Source organism: Rhinopithecus roxellana, chromosome 2 (genome assembly GCF_007565055.1).
Source record: "Rhinopithecus roxellana isolate Shanxi Qingling chromosome 2, ASM756505v1, whole genome shotgun sequence".
NCBI classification, from domain to species: Eukaryota; Metazoa; Chordata; class Mammalia; order Primates; family Cercopithecidae; genus Rhinopithecus; species Rhinopithecus roxellana.
This window is the reverse complement of record NC_044550.1, coordinates 22,083,294-22,108,537: the sequence shown is the minus strand read 5'-3', so window position 1 is coordinate 22,108,537 and position 25,244 is coordinate 22,083,294. Positions and strand designations below refer to the sequence as shown.

Sequence of the window (25,244 nt, the reverse complement as noted above, 5' to 3'; positions counted from 1 at the left end):
AACTGCAGACTCAGAATAGGCTTCTCGGACATGGTATGATTGAAATTAATTTTTAAAATTTTCCCCCAAAACCCGCTCCTTCCACAATTCTCCCCATTTCAGTTGGTGAGAACTCTCTCTATCCTATGGCTTAGGCCAAAATTTCAATGCCATCCTTGATTCCTCTTTTTCTCTCATATTCAGTCCATCAGCAAATCCCTTCTGCTGTACCATCAAGTTACATCTAGAATATGACCATTTTTCACATCTCACTGCTCCTTTCCTGGACCAAGCCATACTAATGACATACCTAGTTTACTGTATCCTAACTGACTTCCTATCTTCAGCTCCTGACTACCACAGTCAAAGTATATATAGACAAATTAGCCACTCTCTAGCAGGAAAGACCTGGAAGACAGCTGTGGATTTGCAACTAATGATGTCTGTCATGAAAATAACAGGTTTTGCTGGTTAGATGAAAGTGTCCTATACAGAAGGCTCTTTTCAAACATTTTATGCCAAAGTTTGGGAAGAAAAGATGGAAGTGGGTCATCTAGAAGTTACATGATATGAGCTGGGCACACTGGCTTATGTGTGTAATCCCAGCACTTTGGAAGTCAAGGTAGGGGAATCACCTGAGGTCAGGAATTCAAGACCAGCCTGGCCAACATGGTGAAATCCCATCTCTACTAAAAATAAAAAAAATTAGCCAGATGTGGTGGCGGGTACCTGTAATCCCAGCTACTTGGGAGGCAGAGGCAGGAAAATTGCTGGAACCCGGCAGGTTTGCTGGAAACTGCAAACCAGAATTGCTGGAACTCTGCCTCCAGGCGGAGGTTGCAGTGAGCCAAGATTGCACCACTGCACTCCAGCCGGGCAACAGAGCCAGACTCAAAAAAAAAAAAATAAAAGGTTAGATGATATGGTGAATCAGAGCATGCATCCTGTGTAGTGGCACAAGGCCCCACACTCAAAAGGGCTCTGCACTTACTTTAACGCTCTGCTGTTATCACCTTGAAATTCTTTTTTTTTTTTTCTTTTGAGACAGAGTCTCGCTCTGTTGCCCAGGCTGGAGTGCAGTGGCGCCATCTCGGCTCACTGCAAGCTCTGCCTCCTGGGTTCACGCCATTCTCCTGCCTCAGCCTCCCGAGTAGCTGGGACTACAAGCGCCCGCCACCACGCCCGGCCAATTTTTTGTATTTTTAGTAGAGACGGGGTTTCACCATGTTAGCCAGGATGGTCTCGATCTCCCGACCTCGTAATCCGCCTGCCTTGGCCTACCAAAGTGCTGGGATTACAGGCGTGAGCCACCGCATCCGGCCATCACCTTGAAATTCTTAATTTTTGAGCAAGGGGCTCTGTATTTTTATATTGCACTGAGCCCTAAAAATTACATAGATAGTCTGTTGTCAGTGCAGATCCCTGGTATTTAACAGCATCAATTAAGAGGAAAAAGTAAACCTTGTAATTACTGCAGCAGAACAACCAATATATAATGATTAAATGTGAAAAGAATGTGAAAATAAAACTTAAAGTCTTGTTTTCTATAAAAATGGTGGTGATTCTCATGGGGAAGACAATGGAAAAGATTTACTTGAGAGAGAAAGAGAACAGCTCCATCAGCCAGAAGAACTGGCATTTGAGAATTTAATCCCTAAGGAGAGATCAAAGAAAACTACATCTGATTCCCCAGAGTATAGGCTGTAGTTAAGGTGTAAGAAATGAGATCACAAAGGAGTAAACAGAGAAAGTGCGGGAAAGGAGAGGCTTTGGGTCATAACTGAGGGATGGAACCAGGTTATTTTACTACATTCTATCTTTTCTTTTGAAAGTCTTATCTCTGGACTAGGGAGTTTCTCTGGAAGAAGAGTTGTAAGAACCAAACCTGGTTTAAGGATTCGGGTAGTGGTATCTCAGAGATAATCTAGTCCAACTTTCATACTTTGGAGCTGAGAAACCAATGTTCCAGAAAGCTAAGACAATGATTCTAGGTTCCCTTTTAAAAATGTATTGAAATGTGTTATCTAAAAATTTAAAAATAAAAGTATCTATAGTATATTTTGTGAAGACAGAAAGAGCCCTTGGTTTGGAGTAGATACTGTCACATGACTTCTCACCTTGACTCTTTTACTATAAAAGAGGAGGATAATAATACCTTCCAGGGAACATTCTTCCCCCTTCTCCATTGTGGTAGGAATTAATCACTGCCCAAGACTCCTGGTTGAGGGCCTGAGTGAAGTGCAGGCGGTCTCCAGCCTGGAGCTATACCGTTTGTTGGGCTACCCTGTTTGTAGGGAGGAATGCCTTTCTATGTTTCTAACTTACTCAAAGGCTGCATCCTTGTAAAGCAGTGTTCTGAATGTGAGCGATCATATTCACGAAGTGCCTGGCAGACAGTAAGCACTCAATAAAGAGGGATGTAATTTTTATGAACTGTGCACTGAACATTTATTATAAGCTCATTAAGTCTGCAACAAACACAAAAGGCCAAACCTAGAACGTATTGGTAATTCTCATAGAAAGGACACACCTATGCCCAATTCTTTATTTCTCTTTCTTTCCTTCCTTCCTTCCCTCCTTCCCTCCTCTCTCTCTCTCTCTTCTCTCTCTCTCGCTCTCTCTCTCTCTCTCTCTCTCTCTCTCTCTCTCTCTCTCGCTCTCTCACCCAGGCTGGAGTGCAGTGGCGCAATCTCAGCTCACTGCAACAACCCCCTCCTGTGTTCAAGCGATTCTCCTGTCTCAGATTCCTGAATAGCTGGGATTACAGGTGGTACCCGCCACCACGTCCGGCTAATTTCTTGTATTTTTAGTAGAGATGGAGTTTCACCATGTGAGCCAGGCTGGTCTCAAACTCCTGACCTCAAGTGATCCACCTGCCCCGGCCTCCCAAAATGCTGGGATTACAGGCGTGAGCCACCGCCCCTGGCCTGCCCAACACTTTCAACATTGCTCTGGATATTACTGTAAAATTCTTGGAAACTGCTGTGATACTAAGATAACCAGATATTTATAACCGATACAAAGTACTACTGCAATAGTTATTTATGGATCCTGCACAATGCTGGGGGCAGGATGGTGGTTACAGAGAAACAAACGTCACTGTAACTATCAAGTTACAAAATCCCTTCAGTAGGAAAACAATGAACTTCCTTAAGATTTATTTTATTTATTTATTTTTTTAACTGTAGTTAAGTTTACACTACCGTTTCTTCCTTACCAGGGGAGACTTTTGTGACTTTCACTGTTGGACTATTTTCTTTTTCCAGAAAGTCTAAAGTAGCATCTAGCTCGTCCTGATTAGAGTCAGGCATCGCCAAGGCTTGGGTTGGCATCTCCCAGATCCCGCTCCCAACCGCGGCCACAACAGATCTGGAGGACCGGGAGAGGACGTGAGGAGGAAAAGCCCTGCTCTGCGAGCTGAGAGCCGGACTCTGCCCACATTGCCAATGGAACCATGTCTTCAAGCCGGAAACTCAGCTGGACCTCTCGCAGCCCTCTCTGCGAAGGGGACACAGGGGTTATTTTCTTCCATATTGTCCACACCCAAAAAAGCTTCTCTCTCGGGGTTACTGCGCTGAGCCCCGACTGGTCAGGTCAGAGTTAACCCCACCCGGGTTAGCGCTGCACTCTCGCTTTACGGTTAACAGCCCGGAGAGCTTTTAAAAAATACCGGCGTCCACTGCCACCTGGGACCAACGTAATCAGGCTCCCCAGAAAAGAGGCCCAGGCCTGGGTATTTTTTAAGGTTCCCTCGTGAACCAGGACCAAGGCCCTTGTGAGGGCGCCGCGGAGACCACGTGAGCATAGAGGCCGCGCCCCCGTTTCCCGCCCCGCGCGCCCCACCCCAGTTCCCCGCCACCAACCCCGCCCCCGCCCCCGCCCCACCCCCTGCGCGTCCCGCCCCTCCCGTGCGCCGCTGACGCTCCGTGCTCCGGCGCAGGCGCACAGGGGACGGTCGCTGGCCTAGGTGAGCGGGCGCGGTGGTCCAGGTGAGCGGGCGCGTCCCGGCGACGGCGCTGCCTCCCCGAGGCGGTTCACGTAAACCCAGCGAGGCCCTGCCGGCCAGCCGGGAAGGAGGCGTGGATATGGAGCTGGCGGCTGCCAAGCCCGGGGTCCGCGCCGCAGCCTAGCGCGTCCCGGGGGCTCTGTGGGGACGCGCCCCCCGCCGCGGCTCGGGGACCCGTATAGCCCCGCGCTGCGCGGATGGCCCTGCTCCCGCGCCCCGCGCTCACCCTCCTGTTCCTCCTCATGGCCGCTGTTGTCAGGTGCCAGGAGGAGGCCCAGACCACCGACTGGAGGGCCACCCTGAAGACCATCCGGAACGGCGTTCATAAGATAGACACGTACCTGAACGCCGCCTTGGACCTCCTGGGAGGCGAGGACGGTCTCTGCCAGTATAAATGCAGTGACGGTGAGGGGGCACCCGGGCCCAGTGAGGGCTCGTACTTTCGGGGGATTGGGGTGACGGAGGTCCTGGAGGTGTGAGTGACAGATGCAAGGCAGACCTTGACGGTGTCCTTCGGCTGTGGAAAAACTTAACCACTGCTAGAATCTTGCGGTTCCTGTGATTGAGCAAGCTGGGTACAAGTTCGCACCACTATTGTTAGAATGTGAGAGGTCATCTGAGTGTACTGTCCGTTCCATTTGCGTTGCTTCTGAATTACCTTTTCCCCCCTCAATTGCACCAAGTTGCCTAAGAACTTACTGACGTAGGAATCATGGGAATGGAGTGGAACAGACTGATTTTAGCTCAGTTTTTGCTTCCGTAAATTGGATGAACATGCGAAGCAAACTGAGAATTTAAAAACCATGCCGTATTAACTTTCTCTATAATTGATATTAAATTTTTTTTTTCTGCAAACCCACAGACAATAACTTACGACCTTTGTACAGACTTGGTGTACTGGAGTGTTGAGAAACGGTTCCGATAACTCTCCTTTCCTTAGATATCAGTGATCCCCCTCCTCATTATTGGTTAACGTTAATACAGTTATTTTCATTTACTCTTTTAATATTTTTCGAACTTTCTCTTTGAACCTGAGAACTTGTTTGGTGTTAGTATGAGTACTGATCAACTCAGTATTTCAGACAGATGATTCTTTTGTACCACATTTTTGAGTGCTTAAATATTTTCATAGGTCAGAAAAATATTGGACTTTCGTTTGGATATTGAAAATATCAAAAGAGCACTTGGGAGATCATGTTTCCAATAAGATTAGCCAAGGTTAGAGTCTCATTATGCTGGCAGCAGAAAATAATAGGGGATTCAGTGACTTCATTGTTGGAACCTGGTTGTAGGGGTGAACTTAAAAGGAACTGATACCATGTAAAGCTGTGATGCCACCTGCTGCCTGCAATTTTCAAGATAATTTCTAGTTTTATGTTAATAGACGTAAAGGATGAACTGTATCTTGTGTACTTTAAAGCGCTGAACAGGTGCTGAGACATGTTTCATTGCTTCTTAAATTTGTGCCTAAATGTTGTCACCTAAACGTATGCTTCATAAAGATGTTTTTGTTCTTGTAGAACTTGTGAGGAAGATTAAGTGCATAATTTAAGGATCAAATGGTTGCCTTTCCTGAAGCAAATGTTACAGTTTTACTTAGTCATTCCTATTCATTATAAAAATATTTGAGTCCCAACTGTGGGTCAGATGTTGTTCTACTTTGAGATTCAGCAGCTAGTAAAACACAAAAATCTCTGTCTGTGGAGCTTGAGTTCTGGTGAGGGAGATATGGGCAGTAAACTAGTAAATAAGTAAAATCAGGGGAAGTGTGGAGTCTGAGCAGGGAATACAAGGGGCCATGTTGGAGACAATTTACTCTTCTAAATGTTGTTCAGAAAAGGCCTCACTGATGAAAGAATATTTGAGAAGAAATCTGCAAGTGGTAAGTGGGGGCACTGTGGTTATTTGGAGAAAGAGCATTCCAGGCAGAGGGAATAGCAAGTGCAATGGACCTGAGCAGAAAGGCCAGTCAAGGATGACTCTGAGGTTTTGGCCTGAGCCAAAGGAAGGATACAGTTGCCATTTACAGAGATAGGGAGTCGAGTTCGTAAATTTATTAGTCTAGGGTTCTAGAGTTTATTTACATTTAAAACGTCCCTGAAATTGAATGAATACCAGCCTTGTTAAAATACTATTTTAATCTTTTTATTTTATTTTTTGTTAACATTTTTGAGGCAAGGTCTCTCTCTGTGTCCAGGCTAGAGTGGAGTGGTGTGATCATTGCTTATTGCAGCCTCCAACTCCTGGGCTCAAGCAATTCTCCTGCCTCAGTCTCCCAAATAGCTAGGACTATAGACCATGCCCCCACTATACCAGGCTTAATCTTTCTTTTTAATCTCTTTCATCTTCTACAGGCTTCTCAAAATTTACTATTTGGAGTTCAGAGGAAGGTCTCTGGCACAAAAAACACAAAGGAATTTGAGAATTTAAGAAATGTTATATGCTTCAGTGAAAAATTTTTTTTGTCTTAGTAAGTACTCTACATTTAGCAGACGTGGTTTCAAGCCCAAGTCACCATACTGATAGATAATTGGATCTCAATGAAAGAAAAAAAAATTAGGCCGGGTGTGGTGGCTCATGCCTATAATCCCAGCACTTTGGGAGGCTGAGGCAGGTGGATCAGCTGAGCTTAGGAGTTCAAGACCAGCCTGGCTAACATGGTCTCTACTAAAAATACAAAAATTAGCTGGGCATGGTGCTGCACACCTGTAGTCCCAGCTACTTGGGAGGCTGAGGCAGGAGAATAGCTTGTACCTGGGAGGTGGAACTTGCAGTGAGCCAAGATCGTGCCTCCAGCATGGGTGACAGAGCAAGACTCTGTCTCAAAAAATAAATTAATTAATTAAAATAAAATAAAATAAAATTGCTGTTACTTGAGCAGTCTCTCTGGAACAATGATTCAACCTTTCCTATATTTTGGAATTCAGGTGACCAAATCAGAACCAAACAGAACAATCCCAAATCTGGAGAAACATGGTGATTAAGGGGTGTTTTTAGTTGCAAGAAAGAGATCAAGAGAGCTTAAAAAAAAAAAAAAAGTGAGTTAATGGGAGGGAGAGGTTGGTCAAATAAACATGTCCTTGCTTTACCTGAGGGACTGGCATTATGGAGACTTTCTCCCTTAGTTTTGGCCATCCTCTCTTGGATAGGAAAAAGGCCTTATTGAGAGTTAAGTATTTAGGGAAATAAATTTGATGATCCATTATTTTCTTAAACTTTTTTCTCCTTTACAGCAAGGAAGATTTAAGGAAGAAAACTTTTCGATTTCCTTTGAAAAATAGAACCCAAAACTGGTTTGTAAATGTTTTTAGAATGATGAATAAGTCGTTAATTCATTCAGTGATGTATGTTTTCTAGGATCCCTCTAGCTGTTGTGCTGAGAACAAAAGGGGTCAAGTGGGGGAGTAAGAATGGAAGCAGAGTGAGGCATGTAAGAGTCCAGACAAAAGACAGGGGTGATTTTGTTCAGGTTGGTAGCAATAGAAGTAATGAGAAGTAGTTGGATTTTGGATATATTTTGAAGGAAGGACCTAAAAGATTTGCTGATGGCTTGGAAGTTACGTATGAGTTAAATCAAAAATGATACTACAGTTTTTGGCCTGAACAGCTGGAAGGACAGAATTGCCATTAACTGAAATGGGGAAGAACATGGAAAGAACAGTTTTCAGGCATTAGGAAAAATAATAACATATTTGTATGCTTTTGAGAATGGTTCAGTGAAGAGTAGAAATACTGATGAGGGAGAGAACTGTTGGAGCCATAGCCTTGGGTAAGTGAGAGGGAGTGGTTTCTAGTACATACATAGAGAGTTTGGCCAACAGCATATAGCATAGCCCTGTTAATAGGAACATGGGAAGAGGATATGAGCACTGATGCTGGTTAAGTGGGTGGATGTGCAAGTTCTCCTGATTGCCTGCTTTTCTCAGTAAAGTAGGAATCCAGGTCATCAGCTGACAGAGAAGATGGGAATGGGGATGTTGGAGATTTGAGGAATATAGGAAAGTGAACAGACTAGAAAAATAAAGTAGCATTAAGACCCTTTGGGGATTAATGATCATGAATACTTAAAGTCTCAAGTGTTTGGGAGTTCAGGTTGGAATCTTACAAAACTCTGCGGTGAGACCTTTGTGTGACCCAGCAAACTACTTCTTGTGCTTGTCATCTGCTTCATATTCTTTCTGGTGAAAACAGTTGGTCTATTTGGAAGTATTTGCATCAAATTTAGAACAAATATGTGGAAAATAATCAACTTTGTCTCAGTCTATGAAAATCTTTAGATTTCAGCATTCCATACAAATGATAAACAATCAAGAGAAGGAGCTATTGCTTAAGTCAAAAATTGAAATTAATGAATAGTCTTTCCATGCAGTTGTACACAGTGGTTTTGGTTTGTATCTGCTTACAAATTTTAGAGGTCAGTGGCCCCAAAACATCATGGTGTTGGTGTTTTGATGTTACTCTGATTTTGTTTCTTCCATTATTGAGTTTTTGCTTTATTTGTAAAAACTGGCACCAGTAGAAATGCTAATTTTTAAAATGCTTGGCCACTGTAACACTATAACAAAATTTAAAATATTAATACATTTGTAACATTGGTGTCTGAATCAACTTAACCTGTAATAAAGAACTATCTATATAACTTGCCTTGTTTAGAAATAACTATTTTAATTTAAAGGTGAATTTAGAACTTCAAAATACTTTAGAATTTATCAGGAAATTAGTTACTTCTAAGTTTTCGTTTTTTTGCTGTGGATAAAGAATTATTTTAATTTCATCAAAGAATGTTTCCCCTTGTTTTAATCTGGTAATTTATTGGGTGCCCACTGTGTGCTAAATATCTTCTACATGAGCAAGACTAAGTCCTTTCTTCATAGAAACTGACTCATGTTAATGTTAATTAGGTCAATAAATGCTAGAAAGAGAGGGGGTGCTATTTTAGATGAGGTAAGCAGGGACGGCCTCTCTGAGGAAATGACATTAGGAGTTTGCTTCGAAAGAAACTAAAGAACCAAATACATATGCCCCTTTTGCCATTTACACTGGGGAGCCAGACTTTTTACCAGCATTTATTTCATGGTGTTATTATCCAATTTTTCATGTACAGTAGATGTTGGCTCTTTATTACTTGATTTTTATCAGCTCTTCTTCTTAGGACAATTATGACCACTAGCCCTGTTTGACACAGCAGCCTCCTACTTCCTCGGACCTCCATTCTCATTTTTGCCAATTGACCTTCTCTGTACTATCTCTGTTCCTCTTTATTCTCCTGTGGTGGGCATGTGTTTAGTTTTTCTGACTTCATTTGTGTCCGATCATTCTCCCATTCAAAGGTAATTATCTCTTATGAGAAAATGTCTATATATGTACATGTATGCATACACATATGTATATATCACTATCATTACACACATCGCCAGCATCAGGAATGTTTTTATAGATTTGAAATCAAAGTCTATGGATTTAGATAAAATGCAAAGGGAAGGAAAAATAGAAGTACTGCCGTTGTATGTACATTGAGGGAAGTATCTTTCTGATTAAAAAAAAAAGTAGGCCAGGCGCGGTGGCTCACGCTTGTAATCCCAGCACTTTGGGAGACCAAGGCAGGCAGATCACCTGTCAGGAGTTCAAGACTAGCCTGACCAACATGGAGAAACTCTGTCTCTACTAAAAATACAAAATTAGCCAGACATGGTAGCGCATGCCTGTAGTCCCAGCTACTTGGGACGCTGGGGCAGAAGAATTGCTTGAACCCAGGAGGCAGAGGTTGCGGTGAGCTGAGATCACGCCATTGCACTCCAGCCTGGGCAACAAGAGCAAAACTCAGTCTCAAAAAAAAAAAAAAAAAAGACAATTGAGACACATGTCTTTAAAGTCGTAGGCCCATATCAGTTGTCTTAGGGTGGTAATCTTTGCTTCTCATGGAAAAGGGTGAGGTACCAGAAATCTGTAGACTGGCAGATAGAAGGGAGGGAGAATGTACAAGGTATCTAAAAAGTTGGAAACATAGGATAAACATCATGCTTTATTTTCAGATGACACACTCAATGTTTTTCATTAACCACTAGACACTTTTTTAGATGATATACTTCTAAATTTAAAACAGTCCAGTTGTTAATCTGAACAATATATATTGTAAATACACTATTATTCCTGTTTCCAGACTTTTTGAACATTCTCTGGTGTATTTATTGTACTTTTTTCAGATTAACAACTTGACCTATTACTTAATGTGTATCTCTAGATATGTTTCTAAACATTTTAAACAGTTGATTGTTAAAATCCCTGACGAAAGAGAGGTTCATGATGAAGCTTGAGGAACTAGAATGGGCTTCCTAAGAAGTAAATGCTGATCCAGCCTCTCTCCTTTTCTGTGAAGAGGTTTATAGTGTGTTAGGGCAAAGAAAACTATAGATAAATATATAGTTTCTCATGATACTCCTGTGAGAAAAACTGGATATGATTTGATGACTTCACCGCTGCTTAGAGAGAGGACTCATCTGTAGTGGACCTCTGTCCTGATTAATATCTGCATCTTAAGTTTGTGACTATCTGGGAGCAACAGGCAACACTGGGTGAATAGCTCTAGATTTAAAAACTGCTGAGCAGTCGAGAATGGTGAACTGAAACAAACAAAATTGAATCTTACTATATACAATCTTATATTTAGGCTCAAAATTAAATTGCAGAAGTGCTAAGCCTCTAGCAGTAGGTATTAAAAAGTCCATTTTAGAAAGAACTGTTTTTTGTTTTTTAACTACTGTCTATGTTAGCAGTGAGGAACAGCTGAAACATACTGTGTTAGGCTGTTTTAATACAAGTACTTTATCCACCACAAAAGGCTAAAAAGCCCATCTTACCCTACAATATTCAGTCTGAGGTGCCGTATTTTAAAGAGATGTGACAAGCTAGAAGTGATCAGTCTTTGGAGGCTGATGAATGCTCACCAAACTCAAAAGAGGCTTTAGGGCAAACAGCAGGGTTTCTCAATGGATAATTTCCATTATAATGAATATTCCAACCGCCATGGAAATTAGCCTTCCAAGCCTTCTGTTCATTAATTCATCACATACTTATTGCAAAAATTCATCACAAAGTTATTCCAGGCACTGTTCTAGGCACGGGGAATCCAAAACACAAAAATGTCTGCTTTCAAGGAGTTTGCATTTTAGGGTGGGGAGACATGATAAAATAAGCAGATGTTAGAAGGTCATATGTGCTATAATAGTATGGTCAAGGAAGACTTGCTGAGAAGGTGAATGTCTTAGTCTGTTCAGGCTGCTATAACAAGATGCCTTAAACTGGGTGGCTTATAAACAACGGAAATTTATCCCTCAGTTCTGGAGGCTGTGAAGCCCAAGATCAAGCATTTGGCAGATTCATTGTCTGGTAAGGGTCCACTTCCTTATTCATAGATGGCATCTTCTAGCTGTGTACTCACGTGGTGATGGATGGGGCAGGGCAGCTCTTTAGGGCCACTTTTTTAGGGCACAAATTCCATTCATGAGAGATCTGTCCACATGACCTAATCACCTCCAATAGTCCCACCTCCTAATACCATCACATTGGTGATTATGTTTCAACATGAATTTTGGGGTGATGCAAACATTCAAACCATAGCAGTAAAAGAGAAACTAGCCGGGCGCGGTGGCTCAAGCCTGTAATCCCAGCACTTTGGGAGGCCGAGACGGGCGGATCACGAGGTCAGGAGATCGAGACCATCCTGGCTAACATGGTGAAACCCCGTCTCTACTAAAAAATACAAAAAACTAGCCGGGCGTGGCGGCGGGCGCCTGTAGTCCCAGCTACTCGGGAGGCTGAGGCAGGAGAATGGCGTAAACCCGGGAGGCGGAGCTTGCAGTGAGCTGAGATCCGGCCACTGCACTCCAGCCTGGGCGACAGAGCCAGACTCCATCTCAAAAAAAAAAAAAAGAGAAACTAGTGTCAGGAAAAAGGGCATCCACATGCAGGAAGAGCAGGTTCAAAGGCCCTGGTACAGGAGCAGACTTGCAGTGTCTGTGGAACAGCAAAGAGGAATAGGTTAAGGAAGAAAGGAAGAGAGAATAGGAAGAGGATGAGGTCAGATAAATCATGGGAGGACTGGTTATACACGGTTTCATAGGCTTTATAGACTTTGGCTTTTGTTCTGAATAAGATGAGAAGCCTTTGGAGAGGCTCTGAGCAGAAAAAGGCATGACCTAACATATTTTAATTAAGATCACTTGTGCTCAGTGTGGAGACTGGATTATGAGGGTTAGTGTGGGGCAGGGGAACCAAAGTAGGGCAACTAGTTAGGAGTTTATAGCAATAATCCATTGTGGCTTGGAGTGGGATTGGTAGTAGTAGAGATGGTAAGAAGTGATTAGATTCTGAATATTTTGAGGGTAGAGTCAACAGGATATACCAACAGGATATATGTTGGATTGAATGTAGGGTATAAGAACGCAAGAACATAAGCAACAATGGCTGACATTATTGCTCTGAGCATCTGGAAGGATAGTGTTACCATTAATTGAAAACAGGGAACTGTGAATGGAGCAAATTTGAGGTGAATGTCAGGAGGGACAGCTTAAGTTTGAGATGCCCACTGGACATCCAAGTAGTTAGTATGTCCTTCCTCTGTAGGCCCTTGTAAGTAGGAAGCCAAGTCATAAACTGTTTTCTTAGGAATGAAGGGCCGGGCCGGGCACTGTGGCTCACGCCTGTAATCCCATCACTTTGGGAGGCCTAGGTGGGTGTATCATGAGGTCAGGAGTTTGAGACCAGCCTGACCAAGATGGTGAAACCTTGTCTCTACTAAAAATACAAAAATTAGCTGGGCCTGGTGGCGCATGCCTGTAGTCCCAGCTACTTGGGAAGCTGAGGCAGGAGAATCGCTTGAACCCGGGAGGCAGACGTTGCGATGAGCTAAGATCGTACCACTGCACTCCAGCTTGCTGGGAGGCAAAGCGAGACTCCATCTCAAAAAAAAAAAAAAAAAAAAAAAAAAAATGAAGGACTAAAAGTAGGAGGTAAAGGATCATGGTGACTTATCTGTGATAGCTTGAGTCATCTACCCTCATCTTCCAAGGGAAGATAAGGACCCATCCTTATGGACAGGGTTGGAAAAACAAGACGTAAGTGCTATCATTGGCCTTCCCTTTTCTAGACTCATCTTAACCATTCCTTTTTGTATACATTGTTCCTCTAGAGCAGGCTATAGGTTTTTTTGGTTTGTTTGTTTTTTGTTTTGTTGTTGTTGTTGTTGTTGTTGTTGTTGTTGTTTGAGACAGAGCTTTGCTCTTGTTGCCCAGGCTGGAGTACAATGGTGCGATCTCGGCTCACCGCAACCTCTGCCTCCTGGGTTCAAGAGATTCTCCTGCCTCAGCCTCCCGAGTAGCTGGGATTACAGGCATGTGCCACCATGCCCAGCTAATTTTGTATTTTTAGTAGAGATGGAGTTTCGCCATGTTGGTCAGTCTGGTCTCGAACTCCCCACCTCAGGTGATCCACCTGCCTCGGCCTCCCAAAGTGCTGTGATTAGAGGTGTGAGCCACCGCTCTCAGTCCAGGCTATAGCTTTATATCTTCATAAGGTTATACTACTCTCTTGAGGCTGTATATGGTGACTTCAGTTGCGCATGGAACTTCTGAGCAAGTCACTAAAACCGTTTATTTTTTTTCTTTTTTTAAAATTCATATATATATATATATATATATATATATATATATATATATATATTTTTTTTTTTTTTTTAAATAGAGACAGGGTCTCATGTTGCCCAGGCTGGTCTCAAAAACCTGGGCTCAGGCAGTTTTACTGCCTCAGCCTCCAAAAGTGCTGGGATGACAGGGATGAGCCCAGCCGAAACCATTTTTCAATTATTACCTTGAGGGGTTACTTATTTTGATGGTTGATTACTGAAAGAGTTGCTTTTTTACCCTCAATTGACTTTTGGAGGGTAACCTCGTCTTTATTTAAGTCTCCTACCAATAAATGTTAAACAAAAATTGGTAGAATACTTTGTGTCACTCCTATGTATCCAACTGTGGGATCATATTTGGAGATTGCCATGTCTTAGGGTAAAATACCTGGGAATATCTTATTTTAGAAGGGAAGATAAATTGTAGCCCCAAATATTTGAAAGGATTATTGTGTAAAATAGGGAGTTGGCTTATTTTTCTGTTTCCCCAAGGGGCAGAGGATTGTTTATAGGTAGAACTTACAAGAAGGCAGACAAATGTCTTAACAATTGATGTCATTTCACAGTAGAATAGGTTATTTCTTGATGTAGGAGGGTTGTGGGAAACATTCAAAGAGACAGTAGGTGACTGGTAGGTTGAAGTGATTTCTATACAAGCATACTTCATTTTAATGTGTTTTGCTATAATGCACTTCACAAATAATAGTGGTTTGTTTGTTTTTTAACAAATCGAAGGTTAGCGGCGACCCTGCATTGAGCAAGTCTGTTGGCACCATATTTCCCTCAGCATGTGCTCACTTAATATCTGTGTCAGCATTTTTTAGCAATAAATTATTTTTAAATTAAGGTCTGTACATTGGTTTTTTTAGACAGTGTTATTGAGTGCTTAATAGACTACAGCATAGTGTAAACCAAACTTTTATGTGCACTGGAAAACCAAAGAAAGTTGTGTGACTCGCTTCATTGTTATATTGGCTTTATTGTGATGGTCTGGGACTGAACCTGCAGTATCTCTGAGGTAAGCCTGTATTAAATGAGGTGAGATGTTTCTGAAGTACCCTCCAAAGTTTAAGATTGCTATGATAATGTCATCTCTTTCCTTGTTGCTGAACACTTGATGCTACTGGGGAGCATTAGCCTTCCAAGTCTTCTGTTCTTTGGAAGTACTTCATTAGAACTGCAGTACTTCTGGAGTACCGTAGTTCACCAAGTATGCCTCTTAACCTTTTCCTTAGATGGCAAAGGAGTATATTTGTGGAATGGTTGACTGAGTGGGAGGGCAGCAGGCAGATTGGGTGGTCCTGTAATGTCTTGTAATACTAAGGTTATTAAATGATCATCAGATGATCTTGTCTTCCTTAGCCTTAGGCTTTGCCCGAGTAAACTGTTTGGTTAATGGTTATTGAGGTTTGTATGCAATGAAGCATTTGTGGGAGGTTGGGAAGATACTATCTTAGCTCTAAAAAACAAAGTGTTAGAATGTACAGGAAAACAGGGTGGGTTTATCTTTCATACATATGAACCCTATCTGGGAAGTGACCTCTGAAATCTCCAGAAGTCCAGGATAAGCTTTTGTATGTTTCGTATGGCATAGGCTTGCAAATAATTACATTTTATGAATTGCTGTATATATGTGTATGTATGTATGTGCACATTTGTATATATTCCTCACCACAGGAGAAATAAAAAGTCTAATTAGCATTCTTAATGCTCATCAGAATAAAGACATGTGCACTTATGTTAGCATCCAAGTAAATATTAAATATTTCTAAGGCTAATGTAGCATATTGACCTTTTTGAGTATTTATTTTATTTTTATCATATTTGAAAATTAATTATAATACCATTTATATTTTATAGGATCTAAGCCTTTCCCACGTTATGGTTATAAACCCTCCCCACCGAATGGATGTGGCTCTCCACTGTTTGGTGTTCATGTAAATATTGTCTTTTATTTGATAAGTTTTATAACTGGTAAATCATGTAATACTTTTGGTGATATAAGACTATCAGCATGTTCTTAGATTCACAAATAATTTAGCTGGGTGTAAGAGTGATCAGGTTTATTAGATTCTTTTTGGCAAAACTCCTAACAAAAGTAAATGAAGTAAAATTGTTTTATTTTTGAATCTTATAGATGTTCATACTATTTAAGTGATATTTCCTAATATCACATACATAGTTGAAAAGTTTGGAGTACAGAAATACTACTACTTAGAGGGAAAAAGTATAGATAAATGATGTTTTCTACATTAAAACAAGACTAAGTGGGATAGCTGTGTGGTTGTTGTAGGAGAGACTGGATCTAAGCCAAGTATTATGGGAAAAAAAAATGTTTATGAAAATGATTCCTAGACACAAGGATTTTGTGTATAAAGTTACTTAAAAAAATAAGTTATAGATTCAGAGTAATAGTATCTTTGGGGAATGGAGAAATATTTAAAGATTAAAAAACAACAAAATTTGAGTTGTAGGAAAGTTTTCTGTGATATTTCACATAAAGTAAATTTTATTTGGAAGGAAAGGCCACAAAACACTTTGAATATCCAAAAATCATACTTGCCTAGCCCCTGGAGAATCTTTAATGGACTTAGATTTATCTTTCTTTTTTTAAAACTTATGTTTTGTGTTTTGGACAAATGGAAGTTTTGTTATTGACAGGTAACTGTGCATGTTACCTGTTCAGAATAGGGAGCAGTGAGGCATGGCTGAGAGAGTAACATGAGTGGATGTGGGTAAGTGTAATGGGGAGATTTATAACACAGAAAATATTTCTAGGCAGAAATGGATTTTGGAACTATCTATACAGCAGTCATTATCATTCATGCCTATTTAATCTATTTGAATGTGGTACTTCAGCAGAGGAGTTTTGCATTTCATTGACAGTAATCCATCCAAATGCCTTTTGCAGCTTAACATTGGTATCCCTTCCCTGACAAAGTGTTGCAACCAACACGACAGGTGCTATGAGACCTGTGGCAAAAGCAAGAATGACTGTGATGAGGAATTCCAATATTGCCTCTCCAAGATCTGCCGAGATGTACAGAAAACACTAGGACTCACTCAGCATGTTCAGGGTAAGGATGTTCTTTCTGGTGGCTTGGGGATGAGTGTACTTTTTAAAGTTTTGTCAAATGCTTTATGTTTTAGTATAGGGTTTACCAATAGAAATCTTTCACATATATTATCTATTGTGACACAGACTTCAATTTTCTGAGGTGAGGAGCTGATTTTGTAATCTAAAATGATTTATAGTCACAGAAGCAAAAAGCATTAGGAAACCTTGGGAGAGTAGGGGTGTCCAAGGCCAAGAGAGAGAAGAATTCATCTACTTTGTGCCCTGAAATGTATCTCCAGTCATCATGTAACAACCTAAAGTAGCTAATGTTTGAAACGCTGATTCCAGTTGTCTTAGTCCGTCTGGACTGCTACCATAGACTGGGTGGCTTACAGACAACAGAAAGTTATTTCCTACAGTTCTGGAGGCTGGGAAGTCCAAGATCAAGGCACTAGCAGATTTGGTGTCTGATGAGGACTCATTTTCTAGTTTGCAGCAGATGCCTTCTAACTGTGTCTTCACTTAGTGGAGAGGACTAGATAGCTCTCTGGGGCCTCTTTTATAAGAGCACTAATCACATTCACCATCCTTTTTTTTTTTTTTTTTTTAGGCGGAGTCTCGCTCTGTCACCCAGACTGGAGTGCAGTGGCGCAATCTCGGCTCACTGCAAGCTCTGCCTCCCGGGTTCACGCCATTCTCCTGCCCCAGCCTCCCGAGTAGCTGGGACTACAGGCGCCCGCCACCACGCCCGGCTAGTTTTTTGTATTTTTAGTAGAGACGGGGTTTCACCATGTTAGCCAGGATGGTCTCGATCTCCTGACCTCGTGATCCGCCCGTCTCGGCCTCCCAAAGTGCTGGGATTACAGGCTTGAGCCACCACGCCCGGCCTTCACCATCCTTTTGAACTTAAATACCTCCAAAGCCCTCACCTTCTGATTTCATGACTTTGGAGGTTAGGATTTCAACATGAACTCCGGAGAGACACAAACATTCAGACCATACCACCAGTGAATTTAAGAGTATTGCACACTGGATTTGGAGTAGGAATTTCTAGAAGACTTTTCTTTACCTGTTTCTGTTGGGAAGGTCCCCAGATGACCCCCAGGTTCAGTGATTTACTAGGAGGGCTCATGGGACTCAGCATATAGTTGTACTCACTGCCATGAGGTATTATGGTGAAGAGATACAAAACCGAACTAGCAAAGGGAAAGGGCCCTTTGGTGTCATTTTTAAAAGGAGAATGATGATAGTCACCTCATAGAGTTGTCATAAGGATGAAACAAAGTATTTGTGGAAATACAAATAAATCACCATTCAAATACTAATAGTTATAAGATTTCTCTACTGTCAAGCCAAAGAACATATCATACACTGAAATCAGAAGAGGCAAGGCAGGAAAGGAAAATAACATTTTAAGCACTTATAAGATACTGTGCTAGATATTTTATTCATGTTTTCATTTGATGCCAACAGAAATCTAAAGAGGTAGGTGGTGTTATCCCCATTTTTCAAGGAAGGAAACGAAGGTTCAGAAAACAGTAACTTGCCCCAAGTGAGCATTTAGCCTGACTTTAAAATCTGTGTTCTGTCTATTACACAGTATTCTCCAAATAGTCTCATATTATAGCCCTGATTCTAATATCCTAATAATTCATGTCAAGGAAGAAATCTCTGTTGCAGGTAATCTTGAATTCACAGCCTCTGTCTCCCTTTGCAGCTTTTGGCTAAAGTAGACTAGCTGTAAACCTGAAGCATAGATGGATTTATTTCTTGTTTTCTGATTTAAGAAGAATGTGAAACCAATAATCATGTGACCTCCTATTTAATAGTCATAGCCTCTCCACTTCTGTGGTTGGTTGTTTCTTATTGGCACCGTCTTTTGGAGAACTTTGAAAATGTTAAGATTTTGTAATGACAAGTTTCTTCCTTAACATGAATATTTTGAAACGAAAAGTATTTGGATAACTAAAAGCCACTCTGTGCTATATCTCTGTTAGTGTAACATGTTAAGATAATCTCGGCCGGGCGCGGTGGCTCAAGCCTGTAATCCCAGCACTTTGGGAGGCCGAGACGGGCAGATCACGAGGTCAGGAGATCAAGACCATCCTGGCTAACATGGTGAAACCCCGTCTCTACTAAAAATACAAAAAACTAGCCGGGTGAGGTGGCGGCGCCTGTGGTCCCAGCTGCTCGGGAGGCTGAGGCAGGAGAATGGCATAAACCCGGGAGGCGGAGCTTGCAGTGAGCTGAGATCCGGCCACTGCACTCCAGCCTGGGGGACAGAGCGAGACTCCATCTCAAAAAAAAAAAAAAAAAAAGGATAATCTCACCTGGATGTTTCAGGTTTCTTAGATTAAGAAAAGTAAAGAAATCACGTTTTCACAGTCTTAAAAAAATTTAAAAACCTGACTGGGCCGGGTGCGGTGACTCACGCTTGTAATCCCAGCACTTTGGGAGGCCTTGGCTGGTGGATCACTTGAGCCCAGGAGTTTGAGAGCAGCCTGGCCAACATGGTGAAACCCCATCTTTAACAAAAAAATACAAAAATTAGCCAGGTTCCTCTAGTCCCAGTTACTCGGGAGGCTGAGGTGGAAGAATCACTTTAACCCAGGAGGCAGAGGTTGCAGTGAACCAAGATTATGCCACTGCACTCCAGCCTGGGCGACAGAGTGAGGTGAGACCTTGTCTCAAAATAAATAAACAAACAAACAAACCTGACTGGGGAAAAGTACTTTTGATTTCTATGCTCCCATATCCCCAAGTCAAATTAGGACATTGGTCAAAGAGATTGGATTGTTTACTTTAAGCCTCTTAACTGATGTATGATCAGTCCTCAGAAGCCATTGGCCATAATGAAATGTTTTGAGGTTTCAATTTGTAAACTTTGTTTCTTCTGCACCTAAAACATTTTTTCTTAAAATGCAAATTTAAGAGTATTATCAGACATCTCTTAGTGATTATGTTTTTCAAAAAAAAGAAAGTTAACACTGATTAATCAGTGCTATTTTAAAAGACTCTTATTTGTCTAGTTTAAACAATTGGGCCAAGCATGGTGGCCCACGCCTATAATCCCAGCACTCTGGGAAGACAAGTTAGGAGGATTGCTTGAGACCAGTCTAGGCAACATAGTGAGACCTCATCGCCACTTAAAAAAAAAAAAAAAAATTAGCTGGGTGTGGTGCTGTGTATCTGTTTAAAATTAAAAATTAAATTTAAAAAATTTAAATTAAAAATTAGCTGGCCATGGTAATGCCAGCTACGCAGAAGGCTGAAGTGGAAGGATCCCTTTAGCCCAGGATGTGGAGACTGCAGTAAGCTATGACTGCACCATGACACTGCAGTTTGGGTGTCAGAGTGAGACTCTGTCTCAAAAAAAAAAAAAAAAAAAAATTGGGTTGAACAGTTGAATGCATACAAAAAGTAAGGTGCATGATAAAGAGACTAAAACTGGAAGTCTGTAGATATCTACATGTGTGTATGTAAATATGCTACAGCTTGTGAGAGCTTGGTGACTTTCATCTAGCATACATTTCAGTGCTCACGAGGGATATGCTTGTTCCTGTGCCGTAATGTGTAACATAGGTGAAAAGAGAGCAATGCAGTTGCCCAACAGTAATCCCATTTTCTTATTTTGCAGCATGTGAAACAACAGTGGAACTCTTGTTTGACAGTGTTATACATTTGGGTTGTAAACCATATCTGGACAGCCAACGAGCTGCATGCAGGTGTCATTATGAAGAAAAAACCGATCTTTAAAGGAGATGCTAACAGCTGGTGACAGATGAAGATGGAAGAACATAACCTTTGACAAATAATTAATGTTTTTACAACATAAAACTGTCTTATTTTTGTGAAAGGATTATTTTGAGACCTTACAATAATTTATATCTTGATGTTAAAACCTCAAAGAAAAAAAAGTGAGGGAGATAGGGGAGGGCACACTTGTCTTCTCAGGTATCTTCTCCGGCATTGCTTCCTAACTTATTATGCCAAACGTCTTGACCAGTATCAAAAACAAGTGCTTGTTAAGCAGAGTATTTTTGAAAAGAAGAATATAAACTCAATTTTCACAACCATATTCACCAAAAAGATCAAATATAAAATTCATAAGGTCTATGCAACATTATCTTATTTGGAAATATGGGGAAATTATCACTTACAAGTATTTGTTTACTATGAAATTTTAAATACACATTTATGCCTGGAAGGAACGGACTTTTTCTTTTTCTATTTTAATTTCACATAATATGTCATTAAAGTACAACATAATATGTTGTTTCTCTGTAGCCCGTTGAGCATATGAGTAAGTCCCATTTCTGTTAGGACTACTTACAAGGACAAGGTTTCCATTTTTCCAGTTGTAAAATTGGAACCATCAGCTGATAACCTCATAGGGAGCAAATCCAGGATAGCTGAGTATTATGTAATATGCCTAGAAGATGATGTGAATGTGATTCAGAAGCATAGCCACTCCTATTTTATGACCTACTCACATGACAAATGTTACCTTTGCTATAACCTTTGTTAAGTTGGAGAAAAGATGGATTTAATGAGATAAATGAGAAGATATTTAACATAATACATCAAGGCACTATTTGCTGTTATGCCTTCTTATTTATTTCCCAGCACTTGTTCCTTATCATAGATTTTTTAAATACTATAACCTTTTACTAACTGTGGTCTTACTAAAATTTGTGCTTGATACTGCTTTTCAAAAAGCCTTTAACTAGAGCCAAGGGGATGGAAAACGCAAGATATAAATAACTGCCTCTTACAGATCTCTTATTTACATTGAAAATTATTACCATATGTTTAGAGCAAATCCCAGAAAATTTCAACAGCTTCTGAAGATGTCTATGAATGTGGAAAACTTTTCAATCTCTTGGAATGCTCAGTTATGTTCCTGACTGGTCTTTTCTGACTACTGGTTCATAACCTTTCCGTAGCCCAGGACCTCAAGCCATATATATCCTTTGGGTATAACCCACGGCCAAAGTTATTAAGATGAAATGACTTTCAAAGTCAGAGAAGGACAGCATAGGGAGAGGTGGTTCTTTGTAAGTCATTACAGGTAGAACAGGGCAGAAGGAAAAATACGCTCTGGAGAAAGGGCCATGTTCCTAACTTTGGAGATGTGTCATTGCCAGGAACCTAGTATCTTCCAACTTGAATTGGTGGCAGCTATTCCACTGAGACAAGGCACATGTATGCCTTGTGGCTAAGTGAGCAAACTGGGCTTCCTCTTAAATGTTTGGAATCCTCAATTGATTATTTCAAACCTTTATAAAAGATACAGTTTTGTAAGCCTTTATTAATAATTAATGCTTATCGGCCAGGCATGGTGGTTCATACCTGTAATCCCAGCACTTTGGAAGGCTGAGGCGGGTGGATCACTTGAGGTCAGGAGTTTGAGACCAGCTGGCCAACATGGCGAAACACCATCTCTACTAAAAATACAAAAATTTGCTGTGCGTAGTGGCGCATGCCTGTAGTCTTAGCTACTTGGGAGGCTGAGGCAGGAGAATCACTTGAACCCAGGAGGTGGAGGTTGCAGTGAGCCAGGATCGTGCCACTGCACTCCAGCCTGGGCAATAGAGCAAGACTCTATCTTAAAAAAAAAAAAACTTAATGGTTTATCAATATTTATTATTGAAATACTTGTCCAGGTAACTTTACACTTATAATGAATTCATGGATTTTGTTAGCAGCATTGGCTTTCTCAAAAGGACAAACTCAGAATATGTTTATAAAATATAATTCATGATCACAAATTACACAAAAATCAGTAGAAACAGTTTTTATGTTCAGATTTAAAAAAAAACTTGGAATACTTTTAGATTTACAGAAAAGTTGCAAAGATACATGGAGAGCTTCTGTGACCACTCACCCAGTTCCCCTAGTGTTAACCTTTTATTTAGCCATGAAGCATTTGTCAGAAGCTAAGTAACCAATATTGGTAATTACTATTAACAGAACTTGACTTTATTTTTCAGATTGTACTAGTTTTTTAATTAATGTCATTTTTCTTTTCCAGGATCCAATCTAGGATACCACACTGAATTAGTCGTCATGCCTAATTAGCCTCTGGTCTGTGATAGCTCCACTGTCTTTCTTTTTCATAAACTTGACAGTTTTGAGGAGTACTAATAAGGTGTTTTGTAGAATGTGCCTCAATTTGAGTCTGTCTGATGTTTTCTTCATGATTAGAGTGGGGTTATGGATTTTTTGGAAGAATACCAGAGGTGAAGGTCCTTCTCACTGCATCATGTCAGGAGTTACATGCTATCAGCTTGATGGTGTATTAACTTTGGACACTTGGTTAAGGTAGTGTGTGTTGGTTTTTTGCTGCTGAAAGTGACTGTTTATTTTCCCTTTCCATACCTCTGTTCTTTAAAAAACAGTCACTAAGTCCAGTCATGGGAGGTGGTGGGTGGGGAAGATTACATTCAACCTCCTGGGAGTGGGAATATCCATACGTAGTATTTGGAATTTTTCTATATGGGAAATTTGTCTCTCCCTCCCACTCTAATTTGTTTATATCAGTATGGACTCATGTACATTTTGTATTTTGGGTAACAGTATTTATTTTGTTGCTTAAATTGTCCAGCTTGGCTATTAGGAGTTGTGCCAGGCTGGCTACTATGTCCCTTTGATGTGCCCATCCTTTTGATTTTTGAGCACTTCCTTATTTCTGGCACTACAAGATGCTCCAGGTTCATCTTGTATATTCCCTGCCCCAGTGCTAGAATCCCTAGAATCAACCCCTCCTCCAAAGAGCCCTGGTTCCTTTTGTTGGAGAATCATACTTAGAAACCAAGAACTGGGCATTAGATGTGCTTGTTTCTACTGGGATGTCATTGTTTGCAGCAGAATTGAGAAATACGTAGGTATATTAACCCATGCATATGTACACATCTGTAATTATTATTGTATGTGTGTACACAGCTCAACATGAGTTTGTACTGCCGTCTTCAACTCAAAATTTGTCCCAAAATTTTATGGCATGTATTTAGATTTTAAAGTTGCTATTTTCCCAATTGACAGAATAAACTCATTAAAAGAGCAAAAAACCAAGAACTGACTTAGCAGCTCTTTGCAAGAAATGTAATATTGATACTTTAAAATAATACTGCCTTCAAATGATGTCTCTTTAAAATCTTTTGGCATAGTTCTTCCAGGGACAGATATGGCCGTATTTATTTCATAGATGGAAAAACTGAGCACAGAGCTGTAATGAAGACAGAATTGAGATATGAGGGCAAAAGCTAATTAAACACATCTTCACAGGTAGCCTTTCTTTCAGTGAACCTGTAGACTAGTCCAATAATACTTATTAAAATTAGTTGTTAGAGGCTGGGCATGGTGGCTCAGGCCTGTAATCCTAGCACCGTGGGAGGCCAAGGCGGGCAGATCACTCGAAGTCAGAAGTTTGAGACCAGCCTGGCCAACATGGCAAAACCCTGTCTCTACTAAAAATACAAAAATTAGCTGGGCATGGTGGGACACGCCTGTAATCCCAGCTACTTGGGAAGTGAAGGCACAAGAATTGGTTGAACCTGGGAAGCAGAGGTTGCAGTGAGCTGAGATTGCACCGCTGCACTCCAGCATAGGCGTCAGAACAAGACTCTGTCTTGGAAAGAAGAAACAAATTATTAGCCTAAAACCCACTCTCTCTAAATTTAAAAGAGTGATTATTTCTTTCAGTATTTATAAAAGTATGAGATTATCAGAAGGTGTGATGCACAATGCTCATTATTTTATCATAGTACAAGACAGGTATAACATCTAAAGTAAAGAAGATGGAATCTTTCTATAAAAATTCTGTTATTAATAGTTGACTGGGCCGGGCACGGTGGCTCAAGCCTGTAATCCCAGCACTTTGGGAGGCCGAGACGGGCGGATCACGAGGTCAGGAGATCGAGGCCATCCTGGCTAACATGGTGAAACCCCGTCTCTACTAAAAAATACAAAAAAAAAAAAACTAGCTGGGCGTGGTGGCAGGCGCCTGTAGTCCCAGCTACACGGGAGGCTGAGGCAGGAGAATGGCGTAAACCTGGGAGGCGGAGCTTGCAGTGAGCTGAGATCCAGCCACTGCACTCCAGCCCGGGCCACAGAGCAAGACTCCGTCTCAAAAAAAAAAAAAAAAAAAAAAAAAATAGTTGACTGACTTCAGTAACTTTGAGGAGTAGAATGAAACTTATTAGGCAAGATCTTTTCACATACACTACATTGCATTGTTCAACATTCATAGAAATTACTTGCAATATATTGATTTAAGCCTTATGTGGTGACTGGTGCTATATTTGAAGTAGCATTTTTAGTTTGCTGTTTTTCCTCAGTGCTTAATCCTACAAAAACCAGCCATCTGCCTAAAAAATAAAGAGCAAAAATGAATCAGTGCAACCAGTATATGGAAAACAATAGTTATTAATAAAACTAAAAAAAACTAAATAAAACTAAAAAATAAAACTAAAAAAGGGATCAGTAGTGTCATCTTTCATATATGTCACAATGATGTTAGA

At 40.8% G+C, this 25,244-nt stretch overlaps 2 protein-coding genes across 4 annotated transcripts in view; both read left to right on the top strand.

The window, feature by feature from the left end:
- Positions 1–3,900: 3,900 nt before the first annotated feature.
- PLA2G12A (phospholipase A2 group XIIA) lies at positions 3,901–23,792 on the top strand. The gene is made up of 4 exons (XM_010389092.2): positions 3,901–4,390; positions 15,525–15,601; positions 16,576–16,741; positions 20,360–23,792. The coding sequence occupies exons 1-4, from the start codon at positions 4,183–4,185 to the stop codon at positions 20,476–20,478; spliced, it is 570 nt and encodes a 189-aa protein (XP_010387394.2). The 5' UTR covers positions 3,901–4,182; the 3' UTR covers positions 20,479–23,792.
- CASP6 (caspase 6) overlaps positions 22,718–25,244 on the top strand; it is a 23,652-nt gene continuing 21,125 nt past the window's right edge. Inside the window, exon 1 of one of the 3 annotated variants that reach the window (XM_030915219.1) lies at positions 22,718–22,809. The gene's annotated coding sequence lies outside the window, so the exon portion shown is untranslated. Of the gene's footprint in view, positions 22,810–22,932; positions 23,047–25,244 lie in introns of those variants that run through there. The other 2 variants (XM_030915210.1, XM_010375470.2) reach the window with 2 other exon arrangements.